Source organism: Pan paniscus, chromosome 18 (genome assembly GCF_029289425.2).
Source record: "Pan paniscus chromosome 18, NHGRI_mPanPan1-v2.0_pri, whole genome shotgun sequence".
Taxonomy (NCBI): domain Eukaryota; kingdom Metazoa; phylum Chordata; class Mammalia; order Primates; family Hominidae; genus Pan; species Pan paniscus.
The window spans coordinates 37558450-37575834 of NC_073267.2; the positions used below are offsets into that span (position 1 = coordinate 37558450).

General features: G+C 47.7%; 1 protein-coding gene across 2 annotated transcripts in view; it reads right to left on the reverse strand.

Moving 5' to 3' along the window:
• The window catches only part of LOC117977914 (BOS complex subunit NOMO3-like), a 36317-nt gene that overhangs the window by 639 nt on the left and 18293 nt on the right, over positions 1–17385 (reverse strand). For both annotated transcript variants that reach the window (XM_055100209.2, XM_055100210.2), the window contains exons 7-16: positions 17135–17287; positions 16109–16246; positions 15687–15776; positions 12387–12492; positions 12053–12203; positions 6513–6687; positions 4974–5115; positions 4545–4676; positions 3008–3144; positions 293–437 (exon numbers count right to left, since the gene is read on the reverse strand). In XM_055100209.2, coding sequence (XP_054956184.1) covers positions 293–437; positions 3008–3144; positions 4545–4676; positions 4974–5115; positions 6513–6687; positions 12053–12203; positions 12387–12492; positions 15687–15776; positions 16109–16246; positions 17135–17287 — 1369 coding nt within the window. The remainder of the gene's footprint in view (positions 1–292; positions 438–3007; positions 3145–4544; positions 4677–4973; positions 5116–6512; positions 6688–12052; positions 12204–12386; positions 12493–15686; positions 15777–16108; positions 16247–17134; positions 17288–17385) is intronic.

The window sequence follows — 17385 nt, forward strand, 5'->3', positions numbered from 1 at the left end:
TGGACAAAAGGACGGGGAGGATGGGGGGGAAATGGAGAAAAGGGGAGAGAGATGGAGAAAAGGGATGGTAATAGGGAAGGGGGAGGGGGAGGAGAATGGGAATTGGAGGGGGATAAGGATGGGAATTGGGGGAGGGGGATGAGGATGGGAATTGGGGGGAGGGAAGGGGGACGAAGATGGGATGGGGCAAAGGCGAGGCGGTTGTGGGGAGGAGGGAGGCAGACGAAAGGGCGGCATGGGGCGGACGGGCCACGTGGGGCGGACGGGTGGCGTGGGGCACAGGCCGCGGCACCTGTGATGTTGAGGATGCTGTCTCCGATGGCGGTGGGCGTCACGGTGCCCGCGGTGGTCTCTGCCTGCAGGATGCGCATCATGGCCTCCAGCTTGTGCAGCGTCTGCTTCAGGCATGAGCGGCATACGAGCTCCCTGCTGGGCCCCTGTGTGGAGCCAGCAGTGTCCAGTCCCGCTCCTGGCCCCACTCCTTGCACATGCCCTCCTCTCTACACAGGTCCTCACCTGGCTCACACCCCCAGCCCTGCAGCTGGAGAGCCCACTTGACTGGACCCCCACAGCCTCCTCACTAAGCATTTTCTGTGGCTCTGCATGACCCAGGGCCTCCACCTGGGGACCACGTGATGCAGCGCACCGACCACACAAGGCACCTCTTCACATGAGAGAGGAGGAGGGGAGAGAGGAAAGGGGAGTGGAGAAAAGGGGGGAGAGGAGAGGGGAGAGAAGGGGGAGAGGAGAGGGAAGGGGGAGAGAAGGAGGAGAGGGAAGGGGGAGAGGAGAGGGGAGGGGAGAGAAGGGGGGAGAGGGGAGGGGAGAGAAGGGGGAAAGGAGAGGGGAGGGGAGAGAACAGGGAGAGGGGAGGGGAGAGAACGGGGAGAGGAGAGGGGAGGGGAGAGAAGGGGGAGAGGAGAGGGAAGGGGAGAGAAGGGGGAGAGGGAAGGGGGAGAGGAGAAGGCAGGGGAGAGAAGGGGGGAGAGGAGAGGGGAGGGGAGAGAAGGGGGAGAGGAGAGGGGAGGGGAAAGAACGGGGAGAGGAGAGGGGAGAGAACGGGGAGAGGAGAGGGGAGGGGAGAGAAGGGGGAGAGGAGAGGGGAGGGGAGAGAAGGGGGAGAGGAGAGAAGGGGGAGGGGGAGGGGAGAGGGAAGGGGAGAAAAGGGGGGAGAGGGGAGGAGGGGAGGGGAGAGAAGGGGGAGAGAAGGGGAGAGGGGAGGGGAGAGAAGGGGGGAGAGAAGGGGGAGAGGGGAGGGGAGATGGGAGGGGAGAGAAGGCAGAGAGAAGGGGGAGAGAGGGGAGGGGAGAGAAGGGGGAGAGAGGGGAGGGGAGAGAAGGGGGGAGGGGAGAGAAGGGGGGAGAGGGGAGGGGAGAGAAGGGGGAGAAAGGAGAGGGAAGAGGAGGGGAAGAGGGGAAGGAGGGGAGGGGAAGAGGGGAAACAGGGGAGGGATGAGGAGGGGAGGGGAATAGGAAAGGGGAAGAGGGGAGGGAAGAGGAGGAGAGGAGGAGAGGGGAAGAGGGGAGGGAAGAGGAGGGGAAGGGAAGAGGAGGGGAGGGGAAGAGGAGGGGAGGGGAAGAGGAGAGGGAGAAGTGTTTCTGGAGAAGACACAGCACTCCAGGCAGAGGGGAGAGTATGTGCAAAGGCCCCGAGGAGGGAGTGAACTTGGTGTGGGACGGCAGAGGACCACTGTGGCTGGGGCCCGGCGAGTGAGGGGACAGTGGGAGGAGATAAAGAAGGGGTTAAGTGTCAAAAAAAAAAAAAAAAAAAAGGATCTTATTACAAGAGAGCTGGAAATCCACTCCACTGCTGGAAGGGAAAGGTTTCCTAAATATCTATCACTTATTATGAACCGGATATTAATCGATCTCCTATAACAAATCGACCTGTCGAGTTTTTGTAATTAAGCAGTTAGGGGAGTAAGCTGGCACATGAAACACCAGTTCCAATTCTTCTAGTTTCTCTACAGAGAAACTAAGACCTGACGATGACATCTGCCGCCGCTCGACATCAAAACATTATAGAAATTCATGAAGGGATCTACAGAGGTGCTCCTGAAACCCATTTCACACTGCCTTTCAGGCCACAGAGACCACAGTCAACAAGAAGCTAAGATCCTGTTTACAGCTTCTTCCCCTGCGCTGGAACAAATACACCAGAGAAGGTGGGGCACAATGGCTCACACCTGTAATCCTAGCACTCTGCTAGGCCAACACGGGTGGATCCCCTGAGGTCAGGAGTTTTAAGACCAGTCTGGCCAACATGGTGGAACTCTGTCTCTAACAAAAATACAAAAAAAAAAAAAAAAAAAAATTAGTTGGGCATGGTGGCACGCACCTCTAGTCCCAGCTACTTGGGAGGCTGAGGCAGGAGAATCGCTTGAACCCGGGAGGCGGAGGTTTCAGTGAGCCGAGATTGCGCCACTGCACTCCAGCCTGGGCAACAGAGCAAGACTCCATCTCAAAAAAAAAAAAAAATATATATATATATATATATATATATATGTATATATATGTGTGTGTATATATATATATATATATATATATATATCAGAGAAACTCACTTGGCAGTACAGAGTGGTGTACACCAAGGACACTTTGATACCTAAGAGGGTTCACTTAAGCCCTGCCATAACCCTGAGAAGTAGGTATTAAGATCTCAATTTTCGGTGAAAACTGAGGCTGAGAAGCAGCAAATGAATTTACCCAAAGCTATTATTCCTAATAATATAAAGCCAGTGTGCTCTGCACTGTACCAAAGGCCACCCGAATCACCAGTCAGATTTAGCGTACGGCCAGGACAAGGAAACCTCCTAAATACAGGGGTCCTTCCACTGAGAGAGTATAAATGCTTCCTGATTATGCGTTGCATAACAGGTGGGCGAGTGGAGAGGCAGAAAAGGAAATCTGACTTGCCTACGTTTACAATATGCCTGGGATGTTAGTCTTTCTTGACATCCACAAGGCGAGCATTTTTCCAAATAAGAGACTCCATAAGCCGTACATACCAGAGTGATGGCGTGAGACAGGGAACATCTCAGCATGTAGCCCGTCTGCCTGAACTCAACTGCAGACACGTCATCCTCCAGCACTTCCACCTCCAGGCTCTTGTTCTTCCAGCACCAATCCTCATGCATGATGCTTACTGCAAAAGCAAACACCAAAAACGGACACGTGGGCGTGGAGCACACCACCTCCCTGCACGCCACCAGAAACAATGATCATGAATTAACTAATTTTAAAAAGCAGGTGTGTATGTAGACATAAAGATAGAAATATACACATACATATATTTATAACTAGCAGTATTTGGAATAAATTACTGCTAAAGAAAACCTGGAGTCGAGCGTGGTGGCTCACGCCTATAATCCCAGCACTCTGGGAGGCCGAGGCAGTTGGATGGCTTGAAGCCAGGAGTTCAAGACCAGTCTGACCAACATAGCAAAACCCCATCTCTACTAAAAATACAAAAGTTATCCAGGCATGGTGGTGCATGCCTGTAATCCCAGCTACTCGGGAAGCTGAGGCAAGAGAATCTCCTGCACCCAGAAGGCGGAGAGGTTGCAGTGAGCCAAGGTCGCGCCACCACACTCCAGCCTGGGTGACAGAGCGAGGCTAAATTTCAAAAAAAAAGAAAGAAAAACTCGAACCAATGTCCATTACATCAAGAAAGAAATCTAATGGGGCCTGTAAGATCAGGCTGCAAGTAAGGTATTCAGGGATCCACAAACTTTTTCTGCAACTCTTTTCAGTTTTGCAGGCCACATGCTTTGTCAGCCTCAACCACTCGACTTGGCCACTGTTACACATGAGCAGCCATAGAGAATCCATAAACAAATGGGCAAGGCTGTATTCTAAGGAAACTATGCTTATAAAAAAGGCAGTTTTTGTAGTCTGCCAAGCCCTGCCATAACAGAAAATATTAATATAATTCCAGAAAAAGCAGTCTGTTTTATAAGCTATCCACTGCCAGCAGCCCCAAGCTGATTTCTGAAAAAGCAGAAATACAGGCAAGAAGTGGCTTCTTAAGAAGGGCAAGGAAAAGGGAAGTAACATTTGTGGGCACCAGCTACTTAGCTGGCTCTCTGCACAACGGGCTTTATAAACTTTACTTCTTTTAGTCTTATATTCTGCAGAAAGGTTCTATTACGTCTATTTTACAGATGGGAAAACTGAGTTTCGGGGAGGTCAAGTACCTTGCCATGGCCAGTACTCAGCACCAGTACTGCTAAGTTAGTAGAACACATCAGTGGAACTATTTCACACTCCTTTTTCTGGCCTTTAGAAATAAAATGCCATACGTCGGGGCACCCTCCCTTAACAGAAGCAGCCAGTGGGCTGTGCAGACAAGGTGGCGGTCAGCTCAGGGCCTGGACTCCTCCATGCTTGTCCAACGCTAAATAATGCAGTCAAGGTCACGAGGCAAAGACGACTTAAAGCAAGGAAAGGTACATGGTCGTGATACAATTTGAGACCTGAGTTTTAGAAAGTTTACAAAGACAAGAAGTGTGTGAGGGCCACAGGATGTTGCATTCCAATTCTTACTTTTGTGTTTTCCAGGGAGCACGTTGTCAAAGGTGAAAGTCATGGCGTTGACCTTGCCGGAGAGCTGGAGGCTCTGCTTCTCACCCTGGCGGCTCAGGGACTGTAGAGTCACCAGCAAGTCACCACAGGTGTCTGCAGGGAAAAGAAGGGAGGGCCCCATGTGACCCCTCATAAGGCTTCAGCACAGGTTCGAATCCTAACCCTATGTAATAGCTTCTTGCTACTGCTGAGCTCCTAAGAGGCAGTGGCCGGAGGCGGACGGGGTGCTTCTTTCAAGCTAACATGCACCCACTTGACTCCAAGAAGCCTCCCTCGCACGCAGGTGATCAGTAGCAAACAACAAAGGCAAAAGGAAAAGTTTCCCAAATCCCACTCCTACCGGCTGACTTCTTTGAAACTATGTGTTCTTACTTTCCAGTGATATCTTACCCAAACAAGAGACTTTCCCAGAAACTGATGCCAAGAACTGTACAAAGGCCATATCCATCACGGGCCTGTCGGTCACAGTAAGAGGAAATGTCTGGGGTTTCAACGTCAGCCCTGCTCTGGTTTCTGCCTCAGGAACCATCACCTGCGGAAACGTGGATGGAACGTTAGAGGCTGCATTCGGGGAGATCTTCCCCCTGACCTACAGGGCGCTAGAACATTCATCTGGGACCAAGGCTAAAGAGATTTTGAAGGCCAAAGGTTCATTTCCAGGCCGATTTTACAATCACAACAAATCCACGAATAACTTGTGTGAAGTAAGCACAGTTCTACCTAGATGAAAAATTAGCCTCAACAGACCGATGTGTATGAACAAAAGTCTATCTGGCCTAATTCCCCACAGGCACGCAAAGCGGACACGCCTCACTTACATACTAGAAACCATACTACATCCCAGTCACTTTTCCAGGCTTCGGATCACTTGTAGCATAAGCTCTGAACCTGTCAACACTATGTGGATGACACTTTGGTGGAATTAAGTCATTTTCTTCCTCCTATTGTTCTGTGTGCCTTTCATGGGCTAAGAGGAGGAACAGGTGAAGGTAGCAGCGGTCAACTCTTTCATCCCTAGTAAAGACGACACTGCCCTTCCTTGGAGAAGTCCATCATGCTTCCGAAAGGGCTTCCAAAGACTTGTCAATGTGGACGTCTTCGCAAGAAGCCAGCTACCATCTAATAAAGGCAGCTGTCAACCCACACACCACGCTGTTCTGTGGAAGCAGGGAGAACGCAATCTCCTGCCCTGTTTCCCACAGAGGGAGGGACCCCACTTTGCCCTAGAGGAGAGCAGAGTCTAACAGGGAACCTTCTCAGCCCTCTCCCTTTGTGTTATTTGCTCTTCCACAGGGAGGAAGGGCAGCTGCTGATTTGATGGGTGAGAGCCCACGGAAACAGTCTCTCCCCAAGGGCAGGGCCACTGCACTGAAAGGCATGGTGGGCTGACCTCTGCTCTGTCCTGTCTCTTGCTTGCTTGGGCCAGCTGTGGCTTAGGCCTTCACCATGGTGATGAGACCACAGGCCAGACCGTCTCCCCGTTCTCGGCCTGCTTGAATGGATAAGTCGCGTGGTCCCTGCCTAGCCATCTTGAAGTGAAGGCAAAGCAGGAAATGGGAAGCTCCATTTTGGCCTGGGGTCCCAGAAGCCACGCACTATGGCCATTTTTGAGCTGCCATTAGTAGAGTTCATTTTTGGTGTCCTCTTGGACTCATCGACATTCTACAGCAGCCAGAAGCCTGAAGGTAGAGGAGTGACTGGCAGCCTGATACTAATAAACATCAAGACTGGAAAAAAGAGAGGCAGATGGCATTATTTTTTAGCTGGATGCCTATCTGACTCTCCTCTACTGGTGCAGGATTGTAAAGACTTAGAAACAAGAAGTTGGAAACTGGAATGCTCCTTCTCTAACCCCATTCAACCTAATAACCCTTCTAAAAATCACTGCTTTTTCTTAAAACATTTTAAATTTAAAACAATGCAACGCACCTGCACTTTGTAAGTCCCTGGTTTTGCTTTAAAACAAAATGATCCATGAGCATCTGTCTCCACGGTGACCAAAGACTTGTCCTTGTCTTGAGATGACAGGACAACTTTGTATTTATTCATCTGCTTGACGGTGTCGGGGAAGCGAATGATTGATATCTGACCACAGACACTGAACCTGCAAAGAGAAGACCATTCATTCCAGCACGAGGACTCAATTATAAGAGGAAAGGCTCTTATCGACCAAAAAAGATGCAGCCCTCTCCCAGCCCTTGTTCCTGAGAATAGTCTAATCTTAATGAAGAGACAGAATGCAGTCCAGATGATTCTGGTTTTAAAAAGCAACCTTCATTCTGGTTTTAAAAAGCAACCTTCAGAAGCAAGACTGGGCATCTTTCTACAGAACAGGGGCCCATAGTGGGGCTGTTTGTGTGTTCCAGGTGACATCTGGCAATCCCCCACTGCAGAGGCAATTTTAAGAAAACCTGCAGATAATAAAAACGTTTCAGGTAATTGGATCGTTGACAGCGGAGCGGCCTTGGACTGAGAATGTGGGCTAGCCCTTAAAAGCAAGAGCTCTAAGCTGCCTAAGAAACTGTGGCATTACCAGGCCATCAAATAAGTCAGGATTATCAAAGACGTCTTCCTTGCTTGTGATTATATATAATACATGGATGAAAGCAAACTGGGAGATTGGAACAGAAAAGGTAATTAAGTTAAAAAATGCAAAGCTAAAATTGAACTCCTTGGGAGGTAGGAGCCACAAATGTAACTTATAACTGAAAAGCCCTATTAAGGTAATGATTCAGATTTGAGATTCTAAATAAGGAGTAAGGTGTTGCAAGGCATCCCTCGAATAACACATGAGAGGCCCCCCTACAACGACCATCATCCTTGGAGTGCTGGTCTTCATTTCTGAAGCAGCTGGTGTGTTAAAGTGTAATAGTACATCCTAGCTGGGGGTCACAGTTGTCTTTTCAACTGTTCATTTTAAAGAATCTTCAAGAATCATTTTAGATAAAAATTAGTTACTTTTGACATAATCAAGAATGTTGGATTCTGACAATTAGGGGTACATTAAATGTTGGAACCGCCACTCCGCCTCAAATAAAAAAACAGTGGAAAACACAAGGAAATGGTGGAAGATTGTGTATGTGAAATCTAGGAATCATGAAAAACACAGCCATTTCTTCAGAGTGAAGGGACTGCCCAGCCATATGAGCTCACTATCTCCAGCATGGGTCAGCAAACTACCACCCAAGGACCAAGTCAGGGCCCCCCTCCCGTTTGTGATGAACTGCAAGCCGAGAAAAAGAACTGTACACTCTTAAGTGGTTAAAGTTAAAAAAAGAAAGAAAGAAAGAAAGATAATGTTTCACATGTAAAAATTACATGAAATGCAAACTGTGGTGTCCAAAAATGTAGTTGTGTTGCGCTCTGCCCATTCATTTACAAATTGTCTATCTCAGCTGTGGTCCTAGAGACCGTATGGCTCACGCAGCCTAAAATAGTTATTCTCTGGCTCTCCACAGAGAAAGTGTCCCAATCCCTGACCTAGCATATGCATTTTGGTTCTCACATTCCCCTACTGTGAACTTTCAGAATAAAAGGATGGGAAGCGAACACTGACACAATCATTCCCAAGGACCTGTCATATTCTCTTGATTTGTGTACCTGTCAGGGGACACATCACCTTGTCTATTTCCTATCAAATCTCTTTGCCTCCTTAAGTTGTAAATATTTGAACCATAAGATCTGTTTTAGCCCATATTCTTATTAAAAAGAAGTGCCTATTCTCCCTAAACCTCAAATCTATACTGGCTTAGTTTGGAAAAATAAACCAAAAGGGTGGTAGAGAAAAAGGTTCCGTTATACTGAAGCCCTTAAAAATTGATTTGTATCAATAAATTCTTTCAACAGGGTTTAAATACATATATGGACAGAAACAGGTAATATTGGTGGATATTGAGAGAAATCTATTTTCACAGTCATTTGGACAGAAGCCAAAGAGTTTGTTTTTACAATAAATTGAGTAATTTTTTAATTTTACTTTAAAGGAAGACTAGGCACCATGGCTCAGCCTGTAATCCCAGCACTTTGGGAAGCCGAGGCGGGTGGGTCACTTGAGGTCAGGAGTTCGAGACCAGCCTAGCCAACACGGCAAAACCACATCTCTACTAAAAAATATAAAAATTAGCCTGTAATCCCAGCTACTCAGGAGGCTGGGGCAGGAGAATCACTTGAACCCGAGAGGGGGAGGCTGCAGTGAGCCGAGATGGCGCCACTGTACTCCAGCCTGGGCAACGGAGTAAGACCCTGTCTCAAAAAAAATAAAAAGGAAAAGAAATAGTAAGAAGTATCAGTGTGCTAAAAAGGCAAATGTACTACGTCGGCCAATTAAAAAAAGAGATTTTCCAAAAATGTTCAACAAATGCTATTTTTCTTTCTTTGACTCAAATACTCTACTTTAAAGGAGAAAATAAATATATTTCCTCCATCTCTGCGAACAGCGCCTCCTCCATCTACCCAGTGGCTCAAATAAGAAACCTGTAACCTCAACAGCACAGGCCTGTGGGTGTGTTCTCCATGTGACCTACCAAATCCATCTACTCCTCCCTCCCTCGCCTGCCAGCCGCCTGGGCCCGGCCACTACCATATCTCCTCCAGACAACCACCACTGCCTCATATCTGGCCCCTCCATTCACACCATGGCTTTCCTCCAATCCATTCTCCACACAGCAGCCAGGAAGAAAAACAAACTTTTTAAAGTACCATGATCCCTATCACTCCCTTGCCAACTGATAACTCTTTTTTTTTTTTTGAGACGGAATCTCACCCTGTCGGCCAGGCTGGAGTGCAATGGTGCAATCTCAGCTCACTGCAACCCCTGCCTCCCGGGTTCAAGCGATTCTCCTGCCTCAGCCTCCTGAGTTGCTGGGATTATAGGCACGCATCACCATGCCCTGCCAACCTTTTGTATCTTTAGTACAGACCGGGTTTCACCATGCTGGCCAGGCTGGGCTTGAACTCCTGACCTCATGATCCACCCACCTCAGCCTCCCAAAGTGCTGAGATCATAGGCGTGAGCCACCGTGCCCGGCCAACCAACAGACAACTCCTAACGGGTTTCCACTGCATTAGGGAGCAAAGCCCAATCCCAAAGCAAGGCTACAAGGCCCCAGAGCTCCCTGACCTCACCCACCTCCTCCAGCTGCGCAGACTGCCTTTCAGGTCCTTCCTATCCTATGCAGGCCTCTGAGCATGCTGCTTCTCTACTAGGGAAGATTTTCTTTAGCTAACTTTTAGTCTTTACTAAGGTCTCTGCAACCCAGAGAGCCTTGCAGAGCTCCCACTCTAAATTAGCTCTTCTTGCAGCACCCTGATCTCTTCCCTGCACGACACTTGCCATAATTTAGCAGCATAAATGTATTTGTCTTGTCTTTTTTTAAAATCTTGTTATCTTTTAATTTTTATCTCTTTATTTATTTATTTTTAGACCAGGTTATGAAACTAGCTAATTTTTGCATTTTTGGTAGAGATGGTGTTTTGCCAAGTTGCCCAGGCTGGTCTCAAACTCCTGGGCTCAAGCGATCTGCCCACCTCCGCCTCCGCCTCCGCCTCCCAAGGTGCTGGGATGGATTACAGGTGTGAGGCATTAAGCCTGGCCACAGATGTATTTGTCTTCAGTCTGTCTCCCTGATAGGGTGAAAGCCCCATCTCTGGAACACTAGTTTGATTAATTATTAGGTACGAAGTATTTTTCAGTGCCTCATCTACAGTAATTGCACAAAGTGTTTATGGAAGGTGGGAAAGACTTCAATCCAAGAATTACTTTCTGAGGGTAGTTTGCTTCCCTGTCTTCCATTCACCACTGGACTCCTTGACCTCGACCTCCATCTATCTACAGAAAAGAGTCACTGTGGCCTCCTCAGTGATCAAGCCAGGGGACTGTGTTCACCAGGGCTCAGCTCCCTGCACCTCCCTATTGGGCACTACCTCCTACCCCAAACTTACTTTCTTAGCTCCTATGACCTCATGCTCCCTAGGTCCCCCCTGGGCCACCTGGCACTCTGTTTTTGGCCTACTGTTCTTCTAATTCTACCTGCACATACATATTTGAGGTCCTGGCTGCCACCTGCAGCCGAATCTTCAGGATTGACCATCCATCCAAGCGCCTATTGAAGAGCTCCACCTAGTGGTCCTACAGACCAATGTGGCCAAATCTGAACCCTCATCACCTAACTGGCTTCTCTTTCTGTCCCCAGCCATCACACCTCTCAAGCTGGGCACCCTAAATATCTCACCAGTCTGTCCCTGACTTCCCTACAAGGCAAGCCCTTGTCATCTCTGCTTTCAGACCTCCTGTGCCCAAGTCCTGTCCCCTTCAAAGCCACTCTACTCCATGCCATTGTTTTCAGAATGCCCTATTGAAAACAATGATCAAAGCTTGTTAAATTAATGCTCAAAACCACTCACGGCCCGTTGGCCCCAGTGGGAGAAAGCCCCTATGCCCCGGTGGGGTGTGAGGAGGTGCTATGGGGTTGGCCTCATCATCACCTTCACCTGCCAGTATATTCTGCTCCAGTAGCACCCAGCTTTACACCCGCAGCCACCTCATGCTGCTGTGAGACTGCCTGACTTTGCTCATGCCACGCTTCTCCCAAGCAGACCCTGCACTCTCCTTCTAAGCTACTGTTTTGTGAGCACCTGTTATGTCTAAAGCTGTTCTGCAGGTTACATGCAGGTGGATCTGGGATCTCACTCCAAAGCCCAAGTTCTTGGCACTACACAATCTTGCTTCAGATGATGGTAAAACCACATGAATTCAACCACAAGATGTCCCTGCCTGTACTTATAGTATAATGAGTAACTACAAGCAGGAAGAACTACACCAATGACCTGAAGCAGCTTCCAATAAGCTTTCTCAAACAACAATACCATCTTCCAAAAATCCTCAAAGATTAAGCAAAGAGGGGTCCTGTGAAAGATCGTGAAAGTCAGACATGAAAGATTTTTTAATTTCACAAGCCCATTTTAATTTGAAGCAAGGGACTTTTCATTAAGCATCCGACATGTCAGTACCTTCAGTTTGTAAGATTTAGAACTAATCTTTCTTGGCCGGGTGCAGTGTCTCACACCTATAATCCCAGCACTTTGGGAGGCCAAAGCAGGCAGACAGCCTGAGGTTAGGAGTTTTGAGACTAGCCTGCACAACATATAGTGAAACCCTGTCTCTACTTAAAAATACAAAAATTAGCTGGGTGTGGTGGGGCACGCCTGTAGTCCCAGCTACTTGGGAAGCTGAGGCAGGAGAATCACTTGAACCTGGGAGGCAGAGGTTGCAGTGAATCGAGATGGCACCACTGCACTACAGCCTGGGCAACAGGGCAAGACTCTGACTCTAAAAACAAACAAACAAAAAAAAGTACTAATCTTTCTTAAGTTCTTAAGCTCGGCAAAGACACACAGATCACAGGTCATTTTGTTCTACACTGGCTGCCAGCATATTTACTGGCGCTTCCAAATCCACACGATAAGCTTACCCTGTTGCAATAATGTCAGCCAGCTGAGGTGTGTTCAGTGCAATTTTGATGGTGACCGTTTCAAAGTAGAGGTGCTCTTTCTGAGCATGGATGGTGTATGTCCCTGTGGTTATGTTCTCAAGGCGGAATGAGCCATCAGCTTTTGTTTTAACTGTAAAACAAAAACACACAAACAGAAGATAAGCCAAAAACAACAGTGTATCCTTACATGTACACCAGAATACTTGAGACCAAAAGCTGCCATGTTCTCATATAGTCATCAGTTCCTCTCCATTTCTCTCTGTGATCCAAAAACAGCGCTGGCCATCAGCCTGGGGCTGCTGTGTCAGCCCACCTTTGATTTGGTTATTCAGGGTGACTACTGCTTCTGGAACACCATCTCCTTCGGGTCCGTTCAAGACCCTCCCGGTGACGGAGAATCCCATGACGTGGAACACGGGCTAGAAAACAAAGAAGAAGAAGAAGGTGCTCAAAGGTGCTCCTGTGCCAGAGCCACAAAGCCTCCTTCTGCTGCGCCGGCCACCACCTACCATGTCTGCTCCTGCCGCCCACCTCCCAACACTCAGTGCCCCGGTCCTGTGTGCCAGCCGGGCTCCCTCTCACTTTACCCACATCTGTCTTCTCTGTTGTGTTCCCAACACACTGCTGAGTGTCAAACAACAGAAAAGTCTAGAGACTTACTTCCCTCGTTAAAAGGTCACTGACTCAAGCTTCTAGAAGCCCCCCACCCTTACCCCTGTGCCATCTCCTCCCCTCCAGATGCCCCCATTTTGGTGAACCACATCTTCCTCCAGTCTCCCATGCACACCCCGGCATCACTTGAGATGCCCCGCCCCGCTCCTCCAGCATCGATCAGTCCTGTGGATTCCACCTCTGCAAGGTCTCACGTGCCCCCTCCTGTCTTTCCACCACGACCTGAACACAGGTCCTTATGAAATCCACCTAGGCCAGGCGCAGTGGTTCATGCCTGTAATCCCAGCACTTTGGGAGGCCGAGGCAGGCAGATCACTTGAGGTCAGGAGTCCAAGACCAGCCTGGCCAACATGGTGAAGCCCTGTCTCCACTAAAAATACAAAAATTAGCCAGATGTGGTGGCAGGCACCTGTAATCCCAGCTACTCGGGAGGCTGAGGCAGGAGAATCGCTTCAACTCGGGATGCGGAGGTTGCAGTGAGCCAAGATAGTGCCAGCCTGTGTGAAGCAGCAAGACTCTGTCTCAAAGAAAAAAAAAGAAATCCACCTAGACCACCCTCCTCCACCACCATCACTGGCTCACACGTGGTCCCATGCTCCATGTGTCTCTGTCTGTGTCTGTGCCCCACTCGCCTGTGAGCAGCACACCTGTGCTTTCTCTGCAGTTACTGAGTTCCAGCCCTGATCTGTGTATCCCCAAGGTCACCACTGCTAACCTATTTTAATATCTTCATCAAACTTACCAGTATCTGAAATGTCCTCGTTCGATTTCTTAGTTGTCTCCCTCCCACTAGCATGTTACCTCATGGAGACAGGGACTTTTTCTGTCTTAGTCACCTGGTACACAGCAGGCACTCAATAACTGACTCCTGAATGAATGAATGTGTGCACGCACGTGTGCAACAGCATTTGAGATGAAGCTTTGAATAATTAAATGACTTCCTTTTTATGCAGGTAGCCCTTCTTTTTTATTTTTTTATTTTTTTTTTCAGCAAATGGTTTCTTAGTGATGGTCTCACATGACAGGTAGTCCTTCTTGATCCTTCCAAAAAGACATGTTTCATTCCATGCATTACCTACTTATTAATTCACATATGTACTCAACAAATATTTTTGCTGGGCACCTACTATGTGCCAGGCACTAAATCACATGTTAGGAAAACAGTAAAGAATAAGACACGATACCTGACCTCAGGGAACTTACAGGGCCCCATTCCCTGAAATTCCATTCATCATTTTCAAAATATGTATTTGGCTGTAATCTGGGAATAGCTGTCTCTGCTCACCTGCCCCCATCCTTCTCTGCAAGCTACGAGAAGCAAAGTAAAGGCTTCATCTTCTTACCCTTCTCTTTCCCCTCCAGTGTACAGCAGAACGGTCAAACACTCCACTGAACCTTAAAATGCAGAGTCTGCACCCCACTGTGCATATGACCTAAAAGCCCGCTTCTGCCAGTTTAAGCGATTTTAACACAGTACTTTCAAATGTAATATTAAAAGAAAATGATTAAAATATAATTGCTTCGATAACTCTAACATTGGGTGGTCCACTTAGGAGAGGCTGTTATTTTCTTTTGGGATTTGTTCTAGCTAGCCAATTTTCTACAGTAAGCATTTTCTACTTCTGTAATTAAAGGAGACGTAAGTGAGATTAAAAATACATTTACCATTTATGTGAGGGTCTAGGCAGTTTATCAAGCCATGTATCACACTGCCCATTCCTACCATCACGGTCCAAGCTCTGCCAGTTCTCACCTGGTTTACGGCCATGGCATCCCAACTGGTCTCCCACTTCCACCCTGACACCCTGCAAACTCTCCTCAACGCAGCTGCCAGAAGGATCACGCCACTCCTCTGCTAGGAACCTTCCAGTGGCACCAATTCTCACCCAGAGTTATAGGCAAAGTGGCCCACCAAGCCCTGCACAATCTGCCCTGTCACCTCCCTGACCCTCTTTCCGCCTCCTCCTTCCTTGCTCATTCCCTCCACTCCAGCCACCCTAGCCTCCTTGGGATGCCCCAAACCCTTCAGCACACTCCTGCCTCAGGACCTTTGCACGTGCCGTTCCCTCAGTCTTACACTCTTCCTGCAGGAGTGAAGTATGGTTCTCTTGTTCTTTCCCTTCAGGTTGTTGCTCAAATGTCACCTTCACAGGGAGGACTTCCCAAAAACACCCTATGTACAACTGCAACCCCTGTCTCCACCCTGATACTGTACGACCTCCTTTCTTCCTTTATTTTTCTAGAGAACACTTATCACCTTCTACTTTACTTTCTAACTTATACATCTATACATGTATTGACCCTTCCTGTCATTAGAACGTGAGGTCTAGCCAGGTGCGATGGCTCACACCTGTAATCCCAACACTTTGGGAAGCCGAGGCAGGCAGATCACTTGAACCCAGGAGTTAGAGAACAGCCTGGGCAACATGGTGAAACCCCATCTCTAACAAAAATACAAAAATTAGCTGGGCATGGTGGCACGCACCTGTGGTCCCAGCTACTCAACAGGCTGAGGTGGGAGGATCACTTGAGCCCTGGAGGCAATGGCTGCAGTGAGACGAGATCGTACCACTGCACTCCAGCTTGAGCCACACAGTGAGACCCTATCTTAAAAAAAAAAAAAAAAAAAAAAAAAAAGAGGTCCACAGGGACAAGAATTTTTGCCTCTTTTGGTCACTGCTGTATCCCCAGTCCTGGATGGTGCCTGAAACGTATGTCACTGGCAATCAATAAATATATTTCACTGAATGAGTAGATTTAACTAGGAATCCAGCTCTCTACGATAAGGACACCATGTGTAAGAATATAATACCAGATGGCATTTTTTCCAACAGCCCTTCCAGATAAAATAATTGATTTTTTTTAAAAACATGTTTGCAATACCTGTGCCTAGGGATGGGAACTCAAACACCTGTCCCTCCAGAAGACAGAAAAGCCTTACCTCGATTTTCAAGCTGTCATGCTCCACTGTGAAGTCAAGTCTGGAAGGCGCCACATCAAAGGTAATCCTCTCCCCTCGATAGAACGGAATCTGGAAGGAAGAGTCTCTTAATCACTAAGAACCACTAACATGATCAATCAGCAATATTAATAATCGATCTAGCAGCCCACAAATGACAAGGGGTTCAGACAGACCAAGAGAAACATTCATCATAACTGTTGCAGATTCGAAAAGAGGAAGCCTTGCCCTTTTTGTAGCTATTACGAAGGGGTGAGTGTCTCATCTTAAGTAAGTTACTGCTTAACAGCATGTTCAGAGAACTGCAGGCCAACCATCTTTTCCTTTAACACCCGAACAGCATTGGCTTTTACTGTGTCATGAGAGTCCCAGACATAAACAGAACGGAAATCTGCTTCACTCACCACAGTGTAGCCCCCACTTGGCAAGGAATAGAAAGAGAACGAGCCATCTTCTCTGGAGACCGTGTAGCACAAATACACCAGACTCTCATCTTGGGGCTGGAACCCAGGCACTGGTGAGACGTTGCAGCCCAGGACATCCTATGCCAGGGGGTAAAAAAGACAAAACTTCCTTTTCCATTTACATGTTCTGAATACCATCAATTAGCCACATTATAGGAAAATTTTTTTAAGTTTCATGTCAACATATGTATTTCTGAAATCTAAGACAATTAATACAGAAAAAAGGAACAAAAATCTTGACATTCAAGTTGCAAAGTTAAAAACTGGCACAGTCTTCCTGGGAAAGATGACATGACTGTCCTTCCTTATGATGGGTCACCATTCTCCAAATAAGGGAACGGAGGCTCAGGAAGGTAATGTGACCTGCCCAGGGTCGCACAGCTAGGAAGAGGAATTTGTTTAAACCTGAGATTTGTTTAAACCCAGGTCTGATTTCAAAGCCTGTGTACTTTCCATCACATACCACTGCCTCCCAGTGTAGATGTGCAATGTCTTGTGAGTCAACAGAGACACATGATATTCTTGAATTTTTTTTTTTTTTTTTTTTTGAGACAGTCTCACTCTGTCACCCAGGCTGGAGTGCAGTGGCGTGATCTCGGCTCACTGCAACCTCCACCTCCTGGGTTCAAGCGATTCTACTGCCTCAGCCTCCCACGCAGCTGGGACTACAGGCACGTGCCAACATGCCCGGCTAATGTTTTTGTATTTTTAGTAGAGATGGGGTTTCATAATGTTGGCCAGGCTGGTCTAAAACTCCTGACCTCAAGTGATCCACCCACCTTGGCCTCCCAAAGTGCTGGGATTGCAGGCATGAGCTACCACACCCGGCCTGAGACAGACGATATTCTTAAGTGTTAAAATGATAAATCAACTCAGACCTGCATTTCTTACAACAGTACGTTCTGGGCTATACTCCCCCACCCTCCTACCCCTCACACCATCTCTTTTGTTCTTTTCTTTGCTTACCTCTTTAGTTACTAAAGAAGAAAAGAGAAGAAACTTCACCCCTTTCATGGGCTCCCCATCACTTCGGACAGAGCCAGACACATTGTAGCCAGCAACTATGAGGGGACTGGCCGCATTGGCATTGGAGTTGGTTACACGCACTGTGGTGCTTGCCTATAACAGAAAAAGATTTTAACCTGTAAAAAAATAAACACTTGCAAAGTGCCTAACAACATGAGGACACGCTGAAGCTAAAATATTAACTGGGAAAC